Source organism: Sus scrofa, chromosome 3, assembly GCF_000003025.6.
Source record: "Sus scrofa isolate TJ Tabasco breed Duroc chromosome 3, Sscrofa11.1, whole genome shotgun sequence".
NCBI lineage: Eukaryota > Metazoa > Chordata > Mammalia > Artiodactyla > Suidae > Sus > Sus scrofa.
Window position 1 is genome coordinate 6,859,994 of NC_010445.4, and position 23,100 is coordinate 6,883,093.

Here is a 23,100-nt window from a genome sequence, read left to right on the forward strand (position 1 = left end):
TGATGATACTGATTGAGTTGATTTTAGAATTTTCACAGAATATTAAATCAAGGGAGGACAAACTGGCGTGTCCATGATGTTTTGCCAGCTCTCAAGGCAGGAGGGGCTCCTGCAGGTGGAGCACAGGGGGCTCTTCCATTGGCTGCAGCTCCAGCCCCACCTCCTTTCCCAGCACTTAAACCTCCAGCCCCAATGACTCTCCACTGAGCAGCAAGGGGACCTCCACACTCTCAGAGGCAAAGAGCAGCACACACGGCTGAAGGGACGCTCAGAGGAGGGAACCCCAGAGGACGGTGGCCATGGACCTGATCCCAAGCTTTTCTGTGGAAACCTGGCTTCTCCTGGTTACCAGCCTGGTGCTCCTCTATCTGTGAGTAGCTGTCCAGGCTCATCTCCTCTGTAACCTTGGACTTGAGCTACAAATCTGCTCCCCCTTTCCCTTAGCCATTTGAAGATCTAAGTTAATGGGGGGGAGAGTTCCCATTGTGACTCAGCGGGTTAAGATCCTGACTAGCATCCCTGAGGTTGCTGGTTCGATCCCTGGCCTTTCTCAGTGGGTTAAGGATCTGGCATTGCCATGAGCTGCAGTGTAGGTCACAGATACAGCTCCTATCCAGCATTGCTATGGCTATGGCTATAGCATAGGCTGGCAGCTGCGCTCTGATTGAGCTCCTAGCTTGGAAACATCCACATGCCATGGATCGGGCCCTAAAAAGACAAAAAAATAAAAATAAAAAATAATGTAGGGCAGGTTGCTTATGCGATGCCTGCTGCAAGCACCAAAGGGATTACTACTGATCTTACTCAGGCCTGCTGAAGGAGTTATCCCCCTAGTTCCTATTCCTGAAGTTAGGAGGGATTGATGGCAATCATTTGCTCCTGGAGGGCTGATCTTTTGCTTTTGACTACCAGTTTGTACAGATCTAGACTAGTCAACCAGAATCCAGCAAAGGCCGATTAAAACCAACTGCCACCTGTGTGGCAGACGCCTCACCCCCTTCCCAGGCTTGGGGACGCTGGAGGCAGAAGGTCTCGTTATCTCCACCTTCCAGGTTCCGTGTCTGCTGCAAAGATCTCTAGAATGGTTGGCCCCTGCGTCACTCGGGTTCCTGCTCCCCTCCCTCCCCAGGTGTCATTTACACAAAGCATCTGGTGTACACGACTTTGACCAGGGCAGGCATGGCAGAAATAAGGAAACTCTAGTCATTTCTTTCACTTTTTCCTCCAGTCTCTGGGAGGGTTAGAGAGGAATTCTTTTCGACAAGAGAGTGGGGAAAGCCGCTTCCGTGTCTCATTTGTCCTTTATCTCAGTTTCACTGTCATTAGAAAAGAGTAGGAAATCGTAATAATATGAATGAGGACAGCACAGATGTCATCCTAATTCCTTTTTTTTTTTTGCCATGTCTGTGGTATGTGGAAGTTCCTGTACTAGAGATCGAGCCTGAGCCTCACTAGGGACAATAAAACTGGATCCTTAACCCTCTGTGTCACAAGAGAACTCCTCTTTTAATTCTTTGAGAGATGTGTTCGAATTCAAGATATTTTGAATATATTTTCATGTGGCATATTTTCTTTTTGATGACAGTACAAAATGAATCAATATGGGTTAAATTCATTCTATTTACTACCAGATTTTTTTTTTCTCTTTTTGCCATTTCTAGGGCTGCTCCTGCAGCATATGGAGGTTCCCAGGCTAGGGGTCGAATAGGAGCTGTAGCCACCGGCCTACACCACAGCCACAGCAATGTGGGATCCGAGCCACGTCTGCAACCTACACCACAGCTCACAGCAACGCCAGATCCTTCACCCACTGAGCAAGGCCAGGGATCGAACCCATAACCTCGTGGTTCCTAGTCAGATTCGTTAACCACTGAGCCACAACGGGAACTGCAATACCAGATTTTAAATCGACATAAATCCATTTCCAGCATGTTCTTTCTGAAGGATAAAAGAGAGCTGCTTTTCGGTGATTTTTGACTGTAAAGGTAGGTGAATAAACTCACATGTCTAGAATCATGTCGAGAAAATGAATCCAGTGTAAAATATATAAATACTTCTATGATATAGATTATTTTAAATATACCTGCCAGCAGTTTATTTTAATCTTCGGTGCAGGTGAGTAAGCGTGCCTGGGGGCCAGTGATGATGGGGAGGCATCCAGGGAGGGTCAGGATGGAGGCGAGAATATTCTTCATTCCTCAGAGCAGACCTCCCAGAGCTCCTCATCTCACCTGGTCCCACAGGTCAGCAGGGTTGGCATCTCACCTGCTTGAAGCCTGACGATGGCAACGTCCTCGAAGTCACACTGTGTGTGGTCTGGCACTGAGGCTAGAACCAGATGGTATCACCAGGCAAACTTGTGCAGCCAAGAGTCAGCAGCTGCAGTCAATGCTCTCCTGATGCCAGTGCAGTGTAAACACAATAAAAATGATTGGCCTTATTGTTGGGCCCTTCCTTGTACCCAAAGCAGCTTTATCCAAAAATTGGAAGCTGAAAAGAAACCAAAGACGTCACCCTTTGCCTTGATATGGGACCACGTGAGTTTAGATCCTAGACTAGATCTTTCCCTGGAGCTAGTGTCCTGACACATGCCTCAGTTGCTTAGCATTATCTTTGAGTTCTTGTAACACCTTGAAAGTCAGAAGCAGAAACTGATTTGCCCTTGTTCTGATGACAAAAGCAGGCCCTGGGCCATGGCCTTTCTGGCAGCTGGCCACATACCGAGGACAACTGTTGTGAAGGAAAGATCCCAACAACCAGCTGGGCTTGGCCAAGGTGCCTGCTGAGCCTGTGTATCACACATTCTTTCATGCAGTTTTTCAAGCTTGTTTTATCACAGGAGATGTGCTGCATTTGTACCGAATATTTGGATCATGTACTATCTTCATGTGTAACCTCTAAAGAAGAGGGATGAGGTCTTAATCCACCATTCTGTCACAGTTTATGGTTACTCATTTTATGTCTCGTGATGTGTCTTCTGCTATCCACAAGAAGGTACCTGATGTTTGGAAGACCCCCTGTTTCAGCTAAAAGCACTTGCAGAGCATGTAGAACCATTTATGCATAACATAGCTTTCAGCCATGCCTTCCTAATTTGCCTACAAAGTTAGCCTTGGAGGTCTAGCCACTTCCTGGTAAAAATTATTACTTGCAGCCTCTTGCCTCATCTCTCTTCTCCTCCACTCTCTCATCTCTCAGAAACACCCTATTGAAAAGACCCACAAGATTTCAAAATACCTCCTTCGCGGGATTCCATACAAAAAACACTAAGATGAGTTGCAGACAGGTCTGCCCTAGGGAGCAGCAGTCTTAAGAGGCTTTCGGCGCATGGAGGCAGGAAACTAATGGCTTTGTGACTGAGCATCTTGAAAAAAATGAATGTGCCTGGCTCTATGCTCAGCTGGGGAATATCACAGGTTGGAGGATCACTAGCTATGTTACCGAGTGGACAAAATTAAGCCATGTGTCATTATTGGAACAAGAAAAGATTTTTTTCTGTTTCAAGCTCGAATAAGAATCTTAACATGAGTGGTAGTTCTCTTGGGGCACAATAGGTTAAGGATCCAGCATTGCCTCTGCAGAGGCTTGGACCTCTGCTGCTGCTCTGAGGCAGGTTCCAGCCCTGTCCTGGGAACTTCCACATGCTAAGGATGCTGGCAAATAAATAAACAAATGTATTATTTATGAGTGAACTTGCTGGAAGAAACTTTTCAGGAACACTCAAATTTAGGAGCACTTATCAAGTATTCCACCCAGGATTGTGATCATGAAGCCTTCAGCTGCTTTTAGCTAATCACTATCACTTTCTATGGGCCTCACCATGAAGGTGGGGAAGGAAATGATGAGTGAACATAATATTGCTTTTGGAGTTGCCGATATTATTTATTGCCTACATGTTTTCTTCCCAGGTTGACTGTTCCAGGTCTGAGGTAGTGGGTGGCCAGGCCCAACACCTGTTCCACAGTCCCTGTGACCTGATTTTCTCTTTTATTTTCTAGATATGGGATTTATTCACATGGACTTTTTAAGAAGCTGGGGATCCCCAGGCCAAGACCTCTGCCTTATTTTGGAAATGTTCTGGCCTACCGTAAGGTATGTGTTGTTTGAGCCCTAGCTTTGCTTCTTAGGGTTGCAAATCTCAGCTGAGTTCCCTATTAAAAATTCACCTTCTTAGAAGGAAGTTCTGAGGTTTTCAACTTTTCAGAAATGGCATCATAGGTCCCACCTTGTGTCGGATAGCTGGCTGGTTGAGCACAGGACTTAGCTTTTTTTTTAACTTCTGTGTATTGTGGAGTGAAGAAGATTTTCATTTTGCCAAACACTCATTCCCAGGAAGGTACAATCCTACTTAGTATTAGGAGAAAAGCATGAAGGGCATGCCCAGTCATGGCTCATTAAATGTGAACACCACAGTCAGACTTTCCTGTTGGCAGCGTAAGGTCTGGGTACATTTTTTTCCCCTCCTGGGTTTCTTGGAAACTTCGCATTCTAAGACAGCCCTAGTATTCACCAGCCAGAAATTTGCACATTCTTGAAATCTCTCTAGAACTGCTAGGCCCTGCAGGGGTTTCCATGCTGTGATCCACTTTTGCTGTCTGTGACATCTTTTGGCAGTAAGAGCTTTCTGCTTTACTTCTGTGCCTTCAAAGGAGACACCTTATGTGTGAGAGCAGATAGTGAATGTAACTAAGACAAGATGGTGATTGCCTATTGATTGGGAAGTTAACCACTAAATGAATTGTGTGGGTATTTTTTTTTTTTTGTCTTTTTGCTATTTCTTGGGCCACCCCTGCGGCATATGGAGGTTCCCAGGCTAGGGGTCGAATCGGAGCCATAGCCACTGGCCTACGCCAGAGCCACAGCAACGCGGGATCCGAGCCACGTCCGCAACCCACACCACAGCTCACAGCAATGCCGGATCCTTAACCCACTGAGCAAGGGCAGGGACCGAACCCGCAACCTCATGGTTCCTAGTCGGATTCGTTAACCACTGCCCCGACGGGAACTCCAGAATTGTGTGGGTATTTTTTTAAAGAAAGGCATCATCACCTCTACAGAAACACTAGAAAGGAGATGATTTGACATTATTATGAGGAATTTAATGAATCAACAGAATGTACTAGGTAACACATGGCCTGAGAATTTTAGTGGAGCCTTTGTGGTTAATCCAGGTCTAATGCTTCTTCTAGGACCTGGCCCCTGGATGGAAGGTTACAAGTTCACATTCACACTGAAGTCAAGCAGAGACTGAGATGCAGGCTGCTTTTTGCCTCAGATTTCCTTTCCTTCAGACCTAGGATTTTTTTCCTCAGAGGCTAATTCTCCCAACTGAGGCCTAATTGTCTCCTGATTGCCTGAGAACTTTCTGAAATTTTTTCCTTCTGGAAAATCACATGTCCTTTCCAGCTTTCCCAGATCAACCCCTTAGTAAATGCACACCAAGATCCATATTTCTTGGACTTTCTTTTGCGTAGTTAAAAACACCGCAACTGAAACTTTGCAACAAGGTTTTTTTGTGTGTTGGTTTCTTCTTTTCTTTTAAATAGTTGCAGAAGCAAAAATGCAGGCCACTGTTTTAACTGCACTGTCCTTTATGTGGCTTCTTTTCTTTTGGAGGTTGAACCAGAAAACAGGAAGGCAAGTCCACATTGTCACTCATTCACTCACTCACTTTCTCACTCAACACATGTCTTAAGACTTATTTAAATCTGCTAGATTGGGAGTTCCCGTCGTGGCGCAGTGGTTAACGAATCCGACTAGGAGCCATGAGGTTGCGGGTTCGGTCCCTGCCCTTGCTCAGTGGGTTAACGATCCGGCGTTGCCGTGAGCTGTGGTGTAGGTTGCAGACTCAGCTCGGATCCCGTGTTGCTGTTGCTGTGGCTCTGGCGTAGGCCAGTGGCTACAGCTCCGATTGAACCCCTAGCCTGGGAACCTCCATATGCCGCAGAAGTGGCCCAAAGAAATAGCAAAAAGACAAAAAAAAAAAAAAAACCCAAAAATCTGCTAGATTTATTAGAGGCCCCTGGTGTTTTAACTTCCTAATTCTGCTAGAATTCTAGAGGCAGCTCATGAGATAAATGAAAAGGCTGCTTAGCTAGAAGATCAGGGGCTGTGCAGGCAACTCTTACTTTCAGCTTCAGTTTTCTCACCTGTCTGTGGAGGATTAACTCAGAGATTATGAGATTTTAGAGATAACACGTGCACAAGCAAAAACAGAAAGAAGGGAAGCAATGAATTAGCGACTATAGACGCGGGTAAGAGTGAAAAATTCTCTGCTTTAAATATCCCTATTTTTCTCTCCCTCCCCCTAAAATGTCTCTGATAAGAGCCTCCTTTCAAATTCCACTGAAAAATAGTAGGACTTATTTCATGGAATTCGAGTCTTCTTTGTCCCCAGTAGAGGTAGGATTCAATACATTTAGATTAATAATGTAATTTTATTTCTCCTTGCAGGGTATGTGGAATTTCGATAATAAATGTTTTAAAGAGTATGGGAAAATGTGGGGGTGAGTATTCTGGAAACTTCCATTGCCTAGACTTGCTTTGATGAGGCACCCCCTTGTGGTGTGGACGACAACTCAGCCCAGCGCTCCTTGGGATGAAACCACCTATTGCAAAGCTTGGGAGGCTTGTTCCACCAGGGACCCCAGATGTCACCAGGTGCCCATGTCCACAGTCTGAATCAGGCCTGCAGAATTGCAGGTCAGCACTCTGCTCCAGACTTGGAAGCTCAGGGCCTCCTCCCATTAATTTATGCCCAGTGTCTCATTCTTCCCTTCCTCTCCTTTTTTTTTTTTTTTTTGTCTGTAGGGCACCTTTAATTGCATAAAGTGCGTTATCACAGACCCCTCTAATATGTGTTCATAAATGGATGTCATTACACCTTTCCCAATGATTCATTTTTGTTTAAAAGCCAAATATCCCTTATTTAAACTTTGTATTTAATAGATCCTTTTGGAAAAAGGGCTGGTGAGTATAGGTAAACAGAATGGGAAACCATTCCCCTAATCTTTTTTTTTTTTTTTTAACTTTCTCTGCAAGTATGGAGTTTGGTATTTTTTAAGCCAAAAACTTCAGTAGAGATGTACGTAATTATTGCTTTACCTCCTCTATTTTTCTGACTTTGAAGAAATGTGGGATTTTTTTTTTTTTTTTTTTGTCTTTTTAGCTATTTCTTGGGCTGCTCCCGCGGCATATGGAGGTTCCCAGGCCAGGGGTCTAATCGGAGCTGTAGCCACCGGCCGACGCCAGAGCCACAGCAACTCGGGATCCGAGCCGCGTCTGCAACCTACACCACAGCTCACGGCAACGCCGGATCGTTAACCCACTGAGCAAGGGCAGGGACCGAACCCGCAACCTCATGGTTCCTAGTCGGATTCGTTAACCACTGCGCCATGACGGGAACTCCAAATGTGGGATATTTCTAACCTAAGGTTCTCCCAGGGGGCTGATGGACTTGACGATTTTGTAGAGTGGCCAGGACTGATTGCAGTGGTCCTTCCCTTTCTGTTGAAAGTTGTTGGAAGTTTGGTGAGAGCAGCTGGAGAGGAGTCCTGTGGTGCTTCTTTGCCAAACACAAGTGGGAGAAGACTGCACCTCTCTGTACCTCTCCTCTTCTCAAGTCCTCAGAAACCACAGAACTCTGTGGAGTTGCCACGACCCTGAAAGAGGATATGGTTGAGTGGAGAGAACACACAGCACTGGATCCCCACTGGCCCGTCCCCACCTGCCCCTCCAACGTTTAGTTCTTGTGAGCGTTGGATGGGGTCTTTTCTTTTCTTTTCTTTTTTTTTTTTTTGTCGTGGTGGATCCCAGTTCTCTTTAGAAAATGGTTCTCAGGCTTGGGTATAAATAAGAACCACATGGGAGAGTGAGTTAACAAGACTTTTCCATTCCACTAGCAACACTGAATCCTGGGGCGGGGGGGGGGGCAAGAATCTGAATTTTAACTGGTAGTGGAGGAAATACTCAGGCTGGAGTGACATGACTATAAAGGGTCACCCCAAACCATTATTCCTTCTTCTATCGGGTGTTTTTTTTCTTGGGGCAGGGGGTGGGTGGCCAAAACTGTGGCATGTGGAAATTCCTGGGCTAGGGGTCAAATTAGAGCTGCGGGTGCCAGCCCATGCCATAGCAACGTGGTATCTGAGCCATTGTCTGTGACCTACAATGCAGCTCGCAGCAATGCCAGATCCTTAATCCGCTGAGGGAGGCGGGGATCAAACCCACAACCTCATGGACACTAGTCAGGTTCTTAACCCACTGAGCCACAATGGGACCTCCTTCTCACATGTTTTTGATAAAACAGGATGGAAAGAAGGGAATCATCAGAGAAATATGATCCGTCCAATAGAGAGCAGATTACGTGCGTTCTTAATCACGTCTGTCCCTGCTTGAGCCCTAAATACACTTGACACCCACTTAAACCCTCTGAGGTTTAGAATCGTTTTCAGAAACTGGCAGTGGTAAATACAGTGGTTCTCATCCATTGTTACATGTGGTCAAAAAATGATTTGAAATTCCTCTGTGAAGTCAAAGAGTCCTATGTTGACTTATAGGAAATCTTCCACTGTGTTCTAGCAATTGCAAATGATGGATAGTGGGAAACAAAACGCCAGAAGACAGTGTAATTAACTTAGAGTCAACCTCGTGCCCGTGGCCCATTCTCATGAACGGGCATCCTGACAGTCAGGAGATGAGGCCGGTTGGGATGTAGCACATATGAAGGGTCAGCTTTGAGTGGTACGAGTGTCAGATGTGGGCCTGCCCTGCTGCTGCAGGAGGCCACCTACATGGAGCCCGAGGCCCACCTGAGAGCCATGCAGAAGAATACCTAGAAGTAATGAAAACGAAGTATTTTAAAATTAATTCTACATGCTCCTCCGAATTTCTGTATTCTTTTTCCTTTTGTTTCATTTTTTTCTAATCTTGATGCTACCACAAATAGCTGCTTATCAGTTAAAAATCATATTTCCTTTAAAATTTTGTAACCAGGAAGCAAATTTTAGAAAATAGGGCAAAGAAATCTTATATAATCCTAAACTCATTTGTTGAGCATTCCAAATCTTCTTCCACTTGCAGACACATTGTTGCTTATTTATGATCAGGATACCTATAATTTTCATCTAATATTGTGTCATATGCCTTTTTCAGATTTTTGATGAGCTTTAAGACTGACTGGGTGGACTCTCCCTAAATATTATTCCATTCTCATATTAATTACTTCGATGATTTACCAACCTCTCTTCCTTTTTCATAATGAAATATTTTAAACACATAAAAATTATGGAGACGGGTATAATAAATACTCATGCACACACTACTTGGAGTTAAAGTTTCTAATTGCATGTCCCACGGTGATCTGTAGGCGTAGGGGTTGGGTGATTCTGGGTGAAAGTCTGGACTTCCACATGTGGCTCCCGCTGCAGAAATCGGCTCATTTAACTTAACTAGCTCTGCTTTTTCTGGCACAGGTTTTTTGATGGTCAGCAGCCCGTGTTGGCTATCACAGATCCAGACATGATCAAAACAGTCCTGGTAAAAGAATCTTACTTGGTCTTCACAAACTGGCGGGTAGGCCTTCTTCTTCTTTTTTAAAAAACCATTTCTTTATTAAATTTTCACTTTGAAACATTAATAGAGTCCTAGGGCGTTGTTTTAAAAAATGCGGAGCGGCCTCAAGTCTTGTATCCTTAATCCCATGTCCTCAGTGGTAATATCGTGCAGAACTAAAGTGCAATATCAAAGCAGGAAATTGATCCGGATGCTCTCCACCGAGCTTGTTCAGATTTCGTCAGTTTCATGTGCACCCGTTTGTGTGCATGCGCGTGGCTTTATGAAAATTCATCATAATATGTCGATTTTTGGAATGACCACCACAATCTATTACAGTACTCTTCCATCCCCTTAATAGTTGAGGCTCCCCCTCAACTATTCTTAGTCACATCGTGTACCTTGTCTTTTCATCTTATTAGGGTTCTTAGCAAAGCAAACTCTTTTTCAATTTTGATGAGGGCAGTTTATCAATTTTACCTTTTGTGGGTTATGTCTTCAGTGTTGAGTCTAAAAACTCTACCTAGCCCTAGCTTCCAAGATTTACTCTAATTTTTTTAAAAATTTATTTTGTATTGTTATTTCCCTCAACACACTTTTTTTTTCCCACTGTGCAGCATGGGGACCCAGTTACACATACATGTATACATAATTTTTTCTCCCATTTTAGTGCTGCATTGTTACATTGTTTCTTTTTTTTTAATGTTTCCATATAGCATTTATTTTATGCTTGCCTTGGCTTTTACAGCATTTGAGAATTCAGCACAACCAGAAAAGTATTTGGTGAATTGAAAATTAAAGCATTTATGTGAGACTTTCTTGCAGAATATTTACATTTGGATTTATATACAGATACTGAAATTCCCTGGATTTACTCTAATTTTTTAAACCTACCAAGTTTTATGTTTTACATTTAAGTTTAGAATCCATTTTGTGTTGTTTTCTTTGTCATTCATCTGTCCCTGTATTTTTTTAGTGTGAAGTTATTTTTTATCTACAAGTTCTTACTGCTTACATTCTCCAAGACTTAGAGGCTCTGTATTTATGATAGGTGAGTCTTACACATGAATTATCCAGTGAGCTTGGAAAATAGAGAAAGCAAATTTAGATAATGGACCTAAATGCATTATTGTCTGATTTAGTTTCTTTTCTTTTTTATTAGAGTATAGTTGATTTACAGTGTTGTGTTAATTTCTGCTGTACAGCATAGTGACCCAGCCACACATAAACATTTACATTCTTTTTTTTCATATCATGCTCTACCCCAAGAGTGTCCCTGTATATTTAATGTAATTATTTATAGGAAGTACTATTGCCAGAGTGTTTTGTAAATCTTTTGTTCTTTTCTTTTTCTCTTCTTCTGGTCTCCTTTTTAATTTCATGATTTTTTATAGTGTTTTTTTTTGTTGTTGTTGTTGTTGTTCTTTTTAGGGCCACACCTCTGGCATATGGAAGTTCCCAGGCTAGGGGTCGAATCGGAAACTACAGCTGTGGGCTTATACACAACAGCCCCAGCAACACTGGATCGGAGCCTTGTCAGGAACCTACACCACAGCTCACAGCAATGTTGGATCCTTAACCCACTGAGCGAAGGCAGGGATCGAACCTGCATCCTCGTGGATACTAGTCAGATTCATTCCTGCTGAGCCTTGATGAGAATGCCTATAGGGGTATTTGTAATTTTTTTCTCTTTACTTTCTCTGTATCTGCTACAGGTTTTGCTTATGTTTACCAGGAAGCTTACATAAAACATCTAGATATAATAGTCTATTTTAATCTTATCAAACTTCACTTTGTTCTCATTCAAAAGCCCAGTGTTTTTATACACACACATGCACACACACACACACTCTCTTTTTGTGTTTTTTGATGTCACAGTTTATAGTTGATCCTTAAACAACATGTGCATTAGGGGTTCCAGTCCTCCCTAAATCAAAATTTTGCCTCTAACTCATATAGTTGACCTTCTGTTATGTGGTTCCACTCTACCCATGTTTTCCCATCCATGGATACAACCAAGTGAAGATTGTGTAACATTGTAATATTTCCTATTGGAAAAGATGCAAGTGTAAACGGACCCTCCCAGCTCAAACCTGGTTTATTCAAAGGTCAACTATCTATCATTTTATGTTTTGTATTCATTAGCAAATTATTTTAGCTACTGTAATTTTTAATTCTTTGGTCCTTCAACCTTTACACTAGAGTGAGTCATAAGTGGTTTGTAGATCACTATCACAATATTACTGTATTCAGAATTTTAGGATATATTCCCATTTACCAGTGTGTTTTATATTTTCATTTGATTTACTGTTAATACTTAGCATTCTTTTCAGCTTGAATTTTTGCTTTTGAGGGCCACCCTCTTGGCATATGGAAGTTCCCAGGCTAGGGGTTGAATTGGAGCTGCAGCTGCCAGCCTATGCCACAGGCACAGCAACACAGGTTCCGAGCTGCCTCTGTGACCTACACCACAGCTCACGGCAATGAGGATACTTATCCCACTGAGTGAGGCCAGGGATTGAACCTGTATCGTCATGGTTACTAGTCAGTTTCATTACTGCTGAGCTACAACAGGAACACCTACCCTTTAGTGTTTTTTGGTCACGTCATTCTAGTGATGATGAACCAACCCTGCTTTTGTTTGTCTTAAAATGGCTTTGAGGGCTTGCTTTGCTGGATAACATGCTTTGGTTTCTTTCAAAACTATGAAGAGATCATTTCACTCTTGCCTTGCCTTCAGGTTTCAGATGAAAAATCCTATGATAGATAGCATTATTGGATTCCTTTATAAATGATGAGCTTTTTTTCCTTCTTGTTCCATTGCGTTGCTCAAATTTCAAAAAGTAGACTGCTGAGGGCTCCTAGACCTATTTCTGTGTGTTGCCAGCTGTCTCTTGTTGCTCTTCAAGGGGTGGCAGAGGCTGGAATCTCCTACTCCACCATCTTGGTGATGTCACTTTAGCATCCAATTATTAAGGTGATGATGGTTGTAAATTTTTTTGTAGATGCCCTTCATCAAGTCGAGTAAGTTTTTTTCTTCCTAGTCTATGAGTTTTGTCATGAATGAGTGTTGCACATATCCATTTCAAAACAAAACATATTTTTGAAAATATATTCTGCACAGCCCAGGAGGATGAATGAAGTTTTACGCTATTTCCATGGGAAGAATAGTTTCCCTACCACATGGGGAATTTGTGTTTAAAAGGAGACTGGACTATATAGAGCCTGCAAACCACAGCAGGTTGCTGGATGTCTCCTCTACCCTCTCGGGAAGCTAGGCAGATATGTCTTTATTTTTCGTTTTTATTTATTTATTTGAAAATTTTTTATCGTAGTCGCTTTACAGTGTTTTGTCAATTTCTGCTGTACAGCAGAGTGACCCAGTTCTTATACATACATACATTCTCTTTCTACCATTATCCTTCATTCATCATGTTCCAAGGCAAATATTTCTTGATCATCTAGCATAGGGCTTGCTACTAAGTAGACAGTCACTGAATATTGGTTGACTAATTGGTGCCCATTTAACAGGTTTTTTTCCACCATTTTGAATCCTCCAAAACTTATGTACGGTAGAATGTATTGACTTTCAACTCTAATATTTTGGCCCATTGGGAATTATGAAAAATTCCATGTGTCTGGCTGTGGATGAACAATGGAAGAGAATACGAACGTTGCTGTCTCCAACCTTCACCAGTGGAAAGCTCAAGAAGGTAAGGAAAGATGGCTTGCTTTTAAAAACTCAAAGAATGACTTTAGCAACAGGTAGAAAAAAAAGATCATAGAGAGTTCCCTAGTGGCCTCAGGGTTAAGGATCTGTCATGGTCACTGCTATAGCTCTGGTTAAAGCTGTGGCTCAGGATTCAATCCCCGGCCTCAGAACTTCTGCATACCATGGGTGCAGCCAAAAAAAAAAAAAATAGAGAAGAAAATAAGAATGTAGTGCCTTTCCAAGGATTGGTCTTCTAATTTGAGTTTCCTAAAAATGGTTTTTTTCTTTTCACTTCCTAGAAGAAACATTCTAAGATTCATTATAAAATGTGACAAACTGCTCCATGCTTGGGAAAGCCAGATCCTTCTAGGACTTGAGTCTCTGCATTTACCTCTGGGTGGTGTTTATTTTGTGTCTAGATGTTTCCCATCGTTGTTCAGTATGGAGATGCACTGGTGAGGAACCTGAGGAAGGAAACAGAGAAAGGCAAGCCCATCAATGTGAAAGAGTAAGTGAAAATTAAGCTTCTGGCTATCTGAGCTCACTTGAGACCCTCAAGATGCCTGCCATAGAGTGGAAATGCCCACAGCTGAGTTACTCTAGTGACCAAACAGAAGTAGGTATGTGGTTTTACCACTCGAGTGTGCCACCCAAGGAGGAGTGCTGGGAAGCCAGGCAAAAAATAAAAAGAAATAGGGCCACTGAGAGAGAAAAGGACTTCTGTGTACACGGTCCAGGATCAACTTATCTGCTTAATTGTCACCTTTGCTATTCTGAAATACCAAATTACACAGTTGAGAAACATGACTGAACCAGAGTTTCGAGCAAATGAAATGGTGGTACATGAATGCACTTAGTCCATAGTAGTGGGTAAGGGGGTAAGAACATAACATTATGGACTTTGGAATAACTAAAACCTCTTCAAAGTTTGGGTAAAGATACCTATAAATACTAAACATTAAATCCTACCAACAATTCTCCTTCTTTTAGTCTCAAAAAAAAAAAAAAAAAAGAGTTCCCATCGTGGCTCAGTGGTTAACGAATCCAACTAGGAACCATGAGGTTGCGGGTTCAATCCCTGCCCTTGCTCAGTGGGTTAAGGATCCAGTGTTGCCGTGAGCTGTGGTGTAGGTTACAGACGCGGCTCGGATCCCGCATTGCTGTGGCTCTGGCGTAGGCCAGTGGCCGCAGCTCCGATTCGACCCCTAGCCTGGGAACCTCCATATGCTGTGGAAGTGGCCCAAGAAATGGCAAAAAGAGAAAAACAAAACAAAAAAAAAGATCCGCTATAGGATATCAGTAGGGTGGCCACAGCCTTTATTGTCTTTTCTGGGATTTTGTAAATTACGGTAGAACAACAAGTTTAAACTCTGACCATCCTGGAAAAACTGGGGACCTATGATCAATTACCTTAGGGGTCTCCTAAGTCAGTTTGGAGTGATTTACTTATTTATTTTAAACTAGAAACATTTTTTAGTTCCTACATTTTACAGAAAGGACTCTGCCCTCAGGACAACCACAGCATCCTGGACAACCACAGGGTGGTCTTTTAGGAACCTTAGCAGGGGGGTAAGACAAGGAGAGAGGATGTTCCTGGCAGCTCAGAACAGGGAGTTGCTGCAGTTCGGTAACACGCAGAAGAGGAGTCAGCCCTGAGCACAGAGACCGTGGTGAAGAAAGACCCAGATCAGTTTCCCCTTTCTTGACAGGACATCCTCTTGAGAATGAGTTAATTTTATGCTCTTTGTCTTAAGTACAGTGCTTATACACCTAATATTGCTTACAGTCAAGACACACTACTGTTATTTGATTATGGGTCTCTATCCCCGTTTGACTCAGAGGGGTGTCTAACTTGCCCTAGTGTCCCCATCACTCCTGCAACAGGGCCAGCTGCACCACTGGCATCTCATATACACCTTATGAAATGGTATAGCCGGTGCCTCTGAAAGAATATGGCTCTTTACCTGTCTTGCCTGGTCCTCTGAATTTGCATGCCATTCCTGTTGCACGTGTTGGGCAAGGATAATACAAACGTGCTGACTTTAATTTTCCATGTCATGCTTTTTAGATTCAGCATCTTTGGAGCCTACAGCCTGGATATGACTACTGGAACATTATTTGGAGTGAAAATTGATTCTCTCAACAATCCACAACATCCATTTGTGGAATATGTCCAAAAAATTGTAATATTTGATTGTCTCGATTAATTACTTCTCTTTATAAGTATGTGGGCTACTATATTTCTTTTTCTTTCTTTCTTTCTTTTTTTTTTTCAGGGCTGCACCCGAGGCATATAGAAATTCCCAGGCTAGGAGTTGAATTGAAGCTACAGCTGCCAGCCTACACCACAGCCACAGCAATGTGGGATCTGAGCCGAGTCTGTGACCTACATCACAGCTCATGGCAACACTGGATCCCTGACACACTGGGTGAGGTCAGGGATTGAACCTGCATCCTCATGGATACTGGTCAGATTTACTTCCACTGCACCACACTTTCCTCCCCTCCTTCTCCTTCTTTCCTTTATCTTTCTTTTCCATAATAGATTTATTGAGATGGAGCTCATATACTATATAATTTATCCCATTTTGTATGTACAGTTTATTGGTTTTTACATCCTAATGGTCCATCAACAGATGAAAAGGTAGGGAAATGTGGTGTAAATATGCAATGGAATACTATTCAGCTATAAAAGAGCAAGTCAATTCTGTCATTTGCAACAAGTTGGGTGGACCTTGAGGGCGTTAAGTCCAATAAGTGCAATAAGTCAGAGAAAGCAAATATCTATATATTGAATCAAAAAGAAGAAAGCCAAATTCACAGGAAAATGAGATCAGATTTTTGGTTATAAGAAGTGGGGGTTGGGTGGTGGGAGAATGGATGAAGGTGGCCCAAAGGTACAAAATTCCGTTATAACATAAAAAGTACCGGAGTTCCCGTCATGGCGCAGTGGTTGGCAAATCCGACTAGGAGTCCATGAGGTTGTGGGTTCGATGCCTGGCCTTGTTTAGTGGGTTGGGGATCCGGTGTTGCCGTGAGCTGTGGTGTAGGTTGCAGAAGCGGCTTGGATCCTGCGTTGCTGTGGCTCTGGTGTAGGCTGGTGGCTACAGTTCTGATGAGACCCCTAGCTTGGGAATCTCCATGTGCCTCGGGAGTGGACCTGGAAAAGGCAAAAAGACAAACAAAACAAAACAAAACAAAAACATAAAAAGTACTGGCAGTGTAAGGCCTGACATGAGTATTGTTATCCCTGCTGTATGCTATCTTTACACATGGCTAAGAGAAATTAGCTCTAAAATTTCTTATCAAAAAGAAAAATTTAACTGGAAAAAGGTGATGGATGTTAATGTATGGCCATAATCATTTCACAGTATAGGAAAATCACATCATTATGCTGTGTGCATTAAACTACTATACTATGAATCTCAATTATAACTCAATAAAACTGGGAAAATGTTTTCAGCACAAAGATATGTGTACCCATCACTATGCTATAGTCGATTTTAGTCACTTCCCACTCCCCTTAGCCCTAACGAATCACCCATCCACTTTCTGTCTCTATAGAGTTACCTATTCTGAACACTTCATACAGACAGAATCATATCGTAAGTCATATTTTGTGGCTATTTTCATTTATCATCATATTTTCAAGGTTCATCCATATTGTAGCATATATCAGTGCTGCATTTCATTGTATGAGTAAATAATATTCCATTATGTGGGGAGTTCCCACTGTGGCTCAGCAGAAATGAATCTGACCAGTAACCATGGGAACGCAGGCTCAACCCCTGGCCTTGCTCAGTGGGTTAAGGATCCAGTGTTGCTGTGAGCTGTGGTGTAGGTCATAGACATGGCTTGGATCCTGAGGGGCTGTGGCTGTGGCTGTGGTGTAGGCCAGCAACTAAGGCTCCCATTCAACCTCTGGGCTGGGAACTTCCATGTCATGGGTGTGGCCCTAAAAAGCAAAAAAAAAAAAAAAAAAAAAAAAAAAAAAAAAGACAAAAAAATATTCAATTATGTGGACATTCTGAATTTTGTCTCTCCATTCATCAGCTGATGGATATTTGAGTTGTTTCCACTTTTTGGCTTTTATATGTGCATCCATGTAAAGGTTTTTGTTGAAATACCTGTTTTGGGTGTTTGGATACATTCTCAAGGGTGGAACTGCTGAGTTATAAAGTAACTGTGTTTAACTTATTAAGGAAATTTCAACTGTTTTCCGCAATAGTCACACCATTTTATATTCCCACCAGTCATGTATGAAGCATCTGATTTCTTGTCATTCGTGAAAACACGTGGTCAACTCTTTTCTATCTTTGTGATTATGGCCATCCTGGTGGGCGTGAAGTGATTTTGATAGGCATTTTGCTAATGGTAACTGTACGTTGAGTGATTTTTTTTATGTTGGCTGTCAACTTTGGTATCTTTTTAAACGTCTCTTCTATTCATATCCCTTGACCATTTATAGTCAAAAAAAGAAAAAGGGCCACGCTTGCAGCATATGGAAGGCTAGGGGTCGAAGCAGAGCTGTAGCTGCTGGCCTACGCTGCAGCCAGAGCAACACAGGACCTGAGCTGCATCTGTGACCTATGCCACAGCTTGCAGCAACACACAGGTTCCTTTACCCACTCAGCAAGGCCAGGGATCAAACCTGCATCCTCATGGATACTAGTCTGATTCGTTACCTCTGAGCCACAATTGGAACTCCAACATTTTAATTTTTTTGATAGATTTATTGAGTTAGAATTCACATACCATACAATTCACTCATTTTTCCTTTTTTTTTTTTTGACCAGACCTGTGGCATGCAGAAGTTCCTAGGCCAGGGATCAAACCCATGACATAGCAATGAAAACCTTAACCAGTGGCCAACAGGGAACTCCTGTCATGCTTAACTTTTATTCATTTCAAAGTAATTCTTAATTGCCCTTTTTGTTTCTTCTATAACCATTGGTTATTTGTCAGTGTATAGTTTAATATCCATGTATCTGTGAATTTCTCAATTTTCTTACTGTTACTGATTTTTTTTTGTCTTTTTGCCTTTTCTAGGGCCGCTCCCACGGCATATGGAGGTTCCCAGGCTAGGGGTCTAATCAGAGCTGTAGCTGCCAGCCTACACCACAGCCACAGCAACACGGGATCTGACCCGCATCTGCGACCTGCATACACCACAGCTCACGGCAACGCCAGATCCCTAACCCACTGAGCAAGGCCAGGGTTCAAACCCACAACCTCATGGTTCCTAGCCAGATTTGTTAACCACTGAGCTGTGACGGGAACTCCTGTTATTGATTTTTAACATCATTTCATCATGGGTAAAAGACCTACACTTTATCATTTCTATCCTATTATTTTTTATACAGCCCAATTACAATAGCAGACTTTAATCTAGTTTATCCAAAGATACTCTAGTCCAATAATAAAAGGCTATGAGCATTGGTGTGGCTGTGGCTCCATTTCAGTTTCAACCCCTAGCCTGGGAACTTCCATATGCCATGGGTGTGGCCCATAAAAGGAAAAGAAAAGAAAACAAAAGGAAATGCTCTGAGATCCAAGAATATAATCCTATTCCTTTCTGTTCCTTTGGTCATTCCAAAGATGCAGAAGGAACCACTGATCTCACTGCTATAGTGATGGTCCCTATATATGGACTTGGCCTTGTTCTGACTTGGCTTTTGGAAGTCTGAGCATAGATCATAGAGGGAATGACTCCTGGTCGAGAACCTGGGTGTCTTTCACTTTTTGACTGGTAGGGCAAATTATAATTGTTCCAAATAAGTTTTTGCATTTTCACTGAGCTTTCCTTTTATCTTTTTCCCTACAGCACTCTTTCCATTCCTCAGCCCCGTCTCTGAAGTATTAAATATCTCTCTGTTTTCAAAAAGTGCCATGGATTTTTTCACAAAATTTGTAAAAAGCATAAAAGAAAGTCGCCTCAAAGATCAACAAATGGTAAAATGTTCAGTTTGGTGGTGAACATGTTTTTTGGGTAATTTATTGAGCTGTTACACATATTTGTGCACTTCTGCATTTTTATGGCAGGTAGAGAATCATAGAATTTAGACTGGGAGAGTTCTAACATTTCAAGGGAATGAAGAAGTTTGAGGTTGAGAAAAGGATTAAAAAATGAGTCAGAGAGTAATGTTTAATAAGAGGCATACCAATTAGTATATCACTACATAAATATTAAGATAAAAACCTATCGCTTCCTTTCAATAAATTGTCTAAGGATATAAATTACTATTTGGAATTACTTACCTGGTGTTAGACTGTCTCCATATATTATACTGGCAAAGAACCACTTCAATCCCAAGCCTCCTATCTCACAGATGGTCCAGTGGAAGCCCCGTGCACCTGCAGGGTGTAGTCTATGGTAAATTTGAGCCTCTCATAGTCTGAGTGGGCAGGGGTCTTCTCTGGATGATGAGGCTGCAAGCTGGTGAACCCAGCTTTGCCTCCTGAAGCTGGGGCCAGCACAAGGATGTCTGCAGGTCAGGGGGACAGGGTTGTGTACTCTAGGATGTCACTGAATATTGTATAACCTTCTGGAAGGATGGGCACTTGAAGATGCTTATACAAAAGCTGCCGGTGAACTCTGCTAATGTCAGTGGATCATTTGTGTGGACATTCATTAAGGAGAAAAGCTGGAGGGAAAAAAAAGAAGGATTGAAGTTAGAAACTTCCTCCTCAGCAAACAGGTGTGACAGGAGAGAGAGCAGGCAACTCCTTAAGGAGGGTTTCAAAAGCCAGAGAAGCCAAAGATCAGAGAGAGTGAGGAACAAACATCAACTGGACATGATGTCTGGATTTCTCTCTGGGAAATATGATGTTCTCCAAGATTTGTAGGTGGGTGCTTTTCTTCACTAAAAACTCGGGCAATACTAGTTAGACTTCTGCTCTTTAAGGGCTAAAGATAGAGGTTATATACTGCACTCTGGATTTATGTATGATTTTACAAGTAATTTTCTATCATTGAAATGTCTTTCTGTTTCCAGCACCGAGTGGACCTTCTTCAGCTGATAATTAACCACCAGAATTATAAAGAAATGGACGCCCATAAAGGTAACCATGGAGGTTTCAGAGGGGCCACTGTGGGGAGGCCCAGAGAAAGGGGTGGTTCTGAAAATGTGCAGGAAGTTTTTCCAGGCAGATGAGAATTTCTGCCACATTGAAGAAGGTCACACGTTCAGAGAGAAAGGGTAGCCAGAGGTGCTTCCTAGAAGTGGGCAGGCACAACTTTGTTCAGAGCTTGAAGGGGGCAAGTGTAGCAAGGAGGTCAGGCCCAGAAGCCAGTCCTGGTCTGTGCATCCCCTACAGCAGAGCCTCTGGGGCCCTTGTTTCCAGTGTGGATGCTCAGGCTCCTCCAGACCCACTGAGTCAGAGCCTCTGCCTGGAAATTTGCATCAAGGCTTCATCACATCAGGAGGCACAAGCCCCAGTGCTGGTGACCTTAACTTGGCACATTTGGTAAAGTCGTGTTCACCGGCTTAATCACTGTCAAGTTTAATGTTCCCTTTGTCATTAATACGTAATTCGTGGGAGAAGCAACTGAGTCTGTAAATATTCTGTTCCTCTTCACACTCTCACCTCCTAGTTTTTGTCATGAATGGTTTTTGACTGAAACCATTGTTGGCTATCGTGGTTGCAAAATGATGACCTTCTGATTCCAATTTTTTCTGTATTTATGAGTTGATGTTCTATCTTAAGGGAGAGCTTTCCATTCTCCTCCATTTACTTATTTCTTTATTTATTTATATTAGTATGATCTCGTATATCACTAACTGACTCTATCATCGTTCTTTATGTTGATTCTCAAAACCTCTCAGGTTTGTTCACTGGAGTTCTTTCTAGTAGCCTCCTGTAATTTTTTTCTTTTTTCTTCTTTTTGATAAATTTTTCAATACATTTTTTAGTAATTAGGTTCAAAAATAACGAAGTGTAGAGATTCCCAATATATAGCCTCCCCCCCGCTACACAGAGCCTCCCCCAACATCAAAAGACAACACCAGAGTGGTGTGCATCTTCTAGCAAACATACACTGATACAATTTTATCACCCAATGTCCCTAGTGTACATTAGAGTTCTTGGTGTTTTTCACTCTATGGGTTTTGATAAATGTATAACAGCATACATCCCTCATTGTAGTATACCAAGTATCCTGTATTATTTACATTTATTATTTTCTGAGGACTTCCTTGCTTTCTTTTTTTCCTTATTTTTATGGCCACACCTGTGGCATATGGAAGTTCCCAGGCTAGGGGTCAAATCAGAGCTGTAGCTGTGACCTACGCCACAACTTGTGGCGATGCCATATTCTTAACCCACTGAGCGAAGCCAGGGATCAAACCTGTATCCTCATGGAGACTACATCAGGTCCTTAACCTGCTAAGCCACTGTGGGAATGCCTTTCCTTGCCTTCCGATGCAGGACCTTTGCAGGTTTCTCTTCTCGCTTGCCCTGACTAGCCCTGAACCAGCCATTTCCCAAGGAGTCCTGGTTCCCTTTATTGAGAAATGGGATTTAGAAATCACAATCTAGGGCCTAGGAATGGGCATTGCTGCTACGGTTTCGTTATGTCTAGATCCTCTCAGTGAACAAAGCTGAGAACATCAAGTGTATTTACACAGGATGAATAAACATAAACATTTTTACAGCTACCCATAACCAGTGATGTAAACAGACTCTCTCTCTTTCTCTTTCAAACATGAAGACCCTGATTTATTCTTTATTTTCATGGCAGGAGTGCTCCCACGTGGCCCATTTCAAGCTCTCAGTGGTTTGACAACCATCTCACAAAAGTATTGAATTTTGTGCCTACTGAGCACTTGACATATAGGTAGTGTCTCTGGAAACTTAGTGCTAACTTGTACTTCATTTTAATTAACCAAAATTTAAATGTAAATGGTCACATATTAGATAGCATAGCTCCAAACTTTGAGTTTCATAGTGTTTATGCTGACTAGGGGGAAAAAACTCATCGATAAGTTTACCCCCAGTAGCATAGAGGAATCATCTTTGGGCTGCAAGAATCTTGTAGATGTTTTTTACACTCATTTTGTGTTGTTTGTTACATGATTGAGGTAGATGCTATATTGATTTGAGTACTTTAAGTATATAAAAATTCTGGTCCAGTCCCATCAAATAGATTAGAGTCTGACCATGCTTGGTTTCTCTCAGGAGAAAATTTTTAAAAAGAGACCTGTTTTATAATCACTGGGCTATTTTCTGAGCACAGTAAGGGGGGCAGACACTGAGAAGATGACATTCAGGCCATAACTGAAGCATGGCCAATTGCGCTCATTGCATCCTAGTTTTCTATAGTTCATGCTGGACAATGTCGTTCTAAGGATACATTCTTTCTTCTCTTTTAATATCATTAATTAGAGACTAGGGTAAATCCAATTCTTCTAGTTTTTTTTTTTTTTTAATTTTTAGGCTCCCATCTGTGGCATATGGAAGTTCCCAGGCTAGGGGTCGAATCAGAGCTACAGCTGCAGGCCTATGCCACAGCCACAACAATGCAGGATGCAAGCTGAGTCTGCAAACCTACACCATAACACGTGACAATGCTGGATCCTTAATGCACTGAGTGGGGCCAGGGATCAAACCTGCATCTTCATGGATCTAGTCAATTTCATTTCCACTGTGCCACCCGGGAACTCTGATTTTTTTTTTTTTTAAATCTCCATAGTTTCTGTACATTTCTCGCTCACCCACTTGAAGGCTTGATCCCCAGGTCTTCTCTTACCTGACACCACCCAAAGTATAATCCTTGCTTCTCAGGACACATTGTGTACACAAATCACCACATCTCATGAATGTGCGTATTTTGTTTC

The 23,100-nt window shown here is 42.3% G+C and overlaps 1 protein-coding gene across 1 annotated transcript in view; it reads left to right on the forward strand.

Moving 5' to 3' along the window:
- The window catches only part of LOC110259857 (cytochrome P450 3A29-like), a 28,164-nt gene continuing 5,272 nt past the window's right edge, over window positions 209-23,100 (forward strand). Inside the window, 9 exon segments of the mRNA XM_021086163.1 lie at window positions 209-370; window positions 3,999-4,092; window positions 6,454-6,506; window positions 9,474-9,572; window positions 13,151-13,265; window positions 13,684-13,772; window positions 15,339-15,487; window positions 19,089-19,216; window positions 20,260-20,326. Of these exon segments, the coding sequence (XP_020941822.1) occupies window positions 300-370; window positions 3,999-4,092; window positions 6,454-6,506; window positions 9,474-9,572; window positions 13,151-13,265; window positions 13,684-13,772; window positions 15,339-15,487; window positions 19,089-19,216; window positions 20,260-20,326 (865 nt within the window). The 5' untranslated portion in view covers window positions 209-299.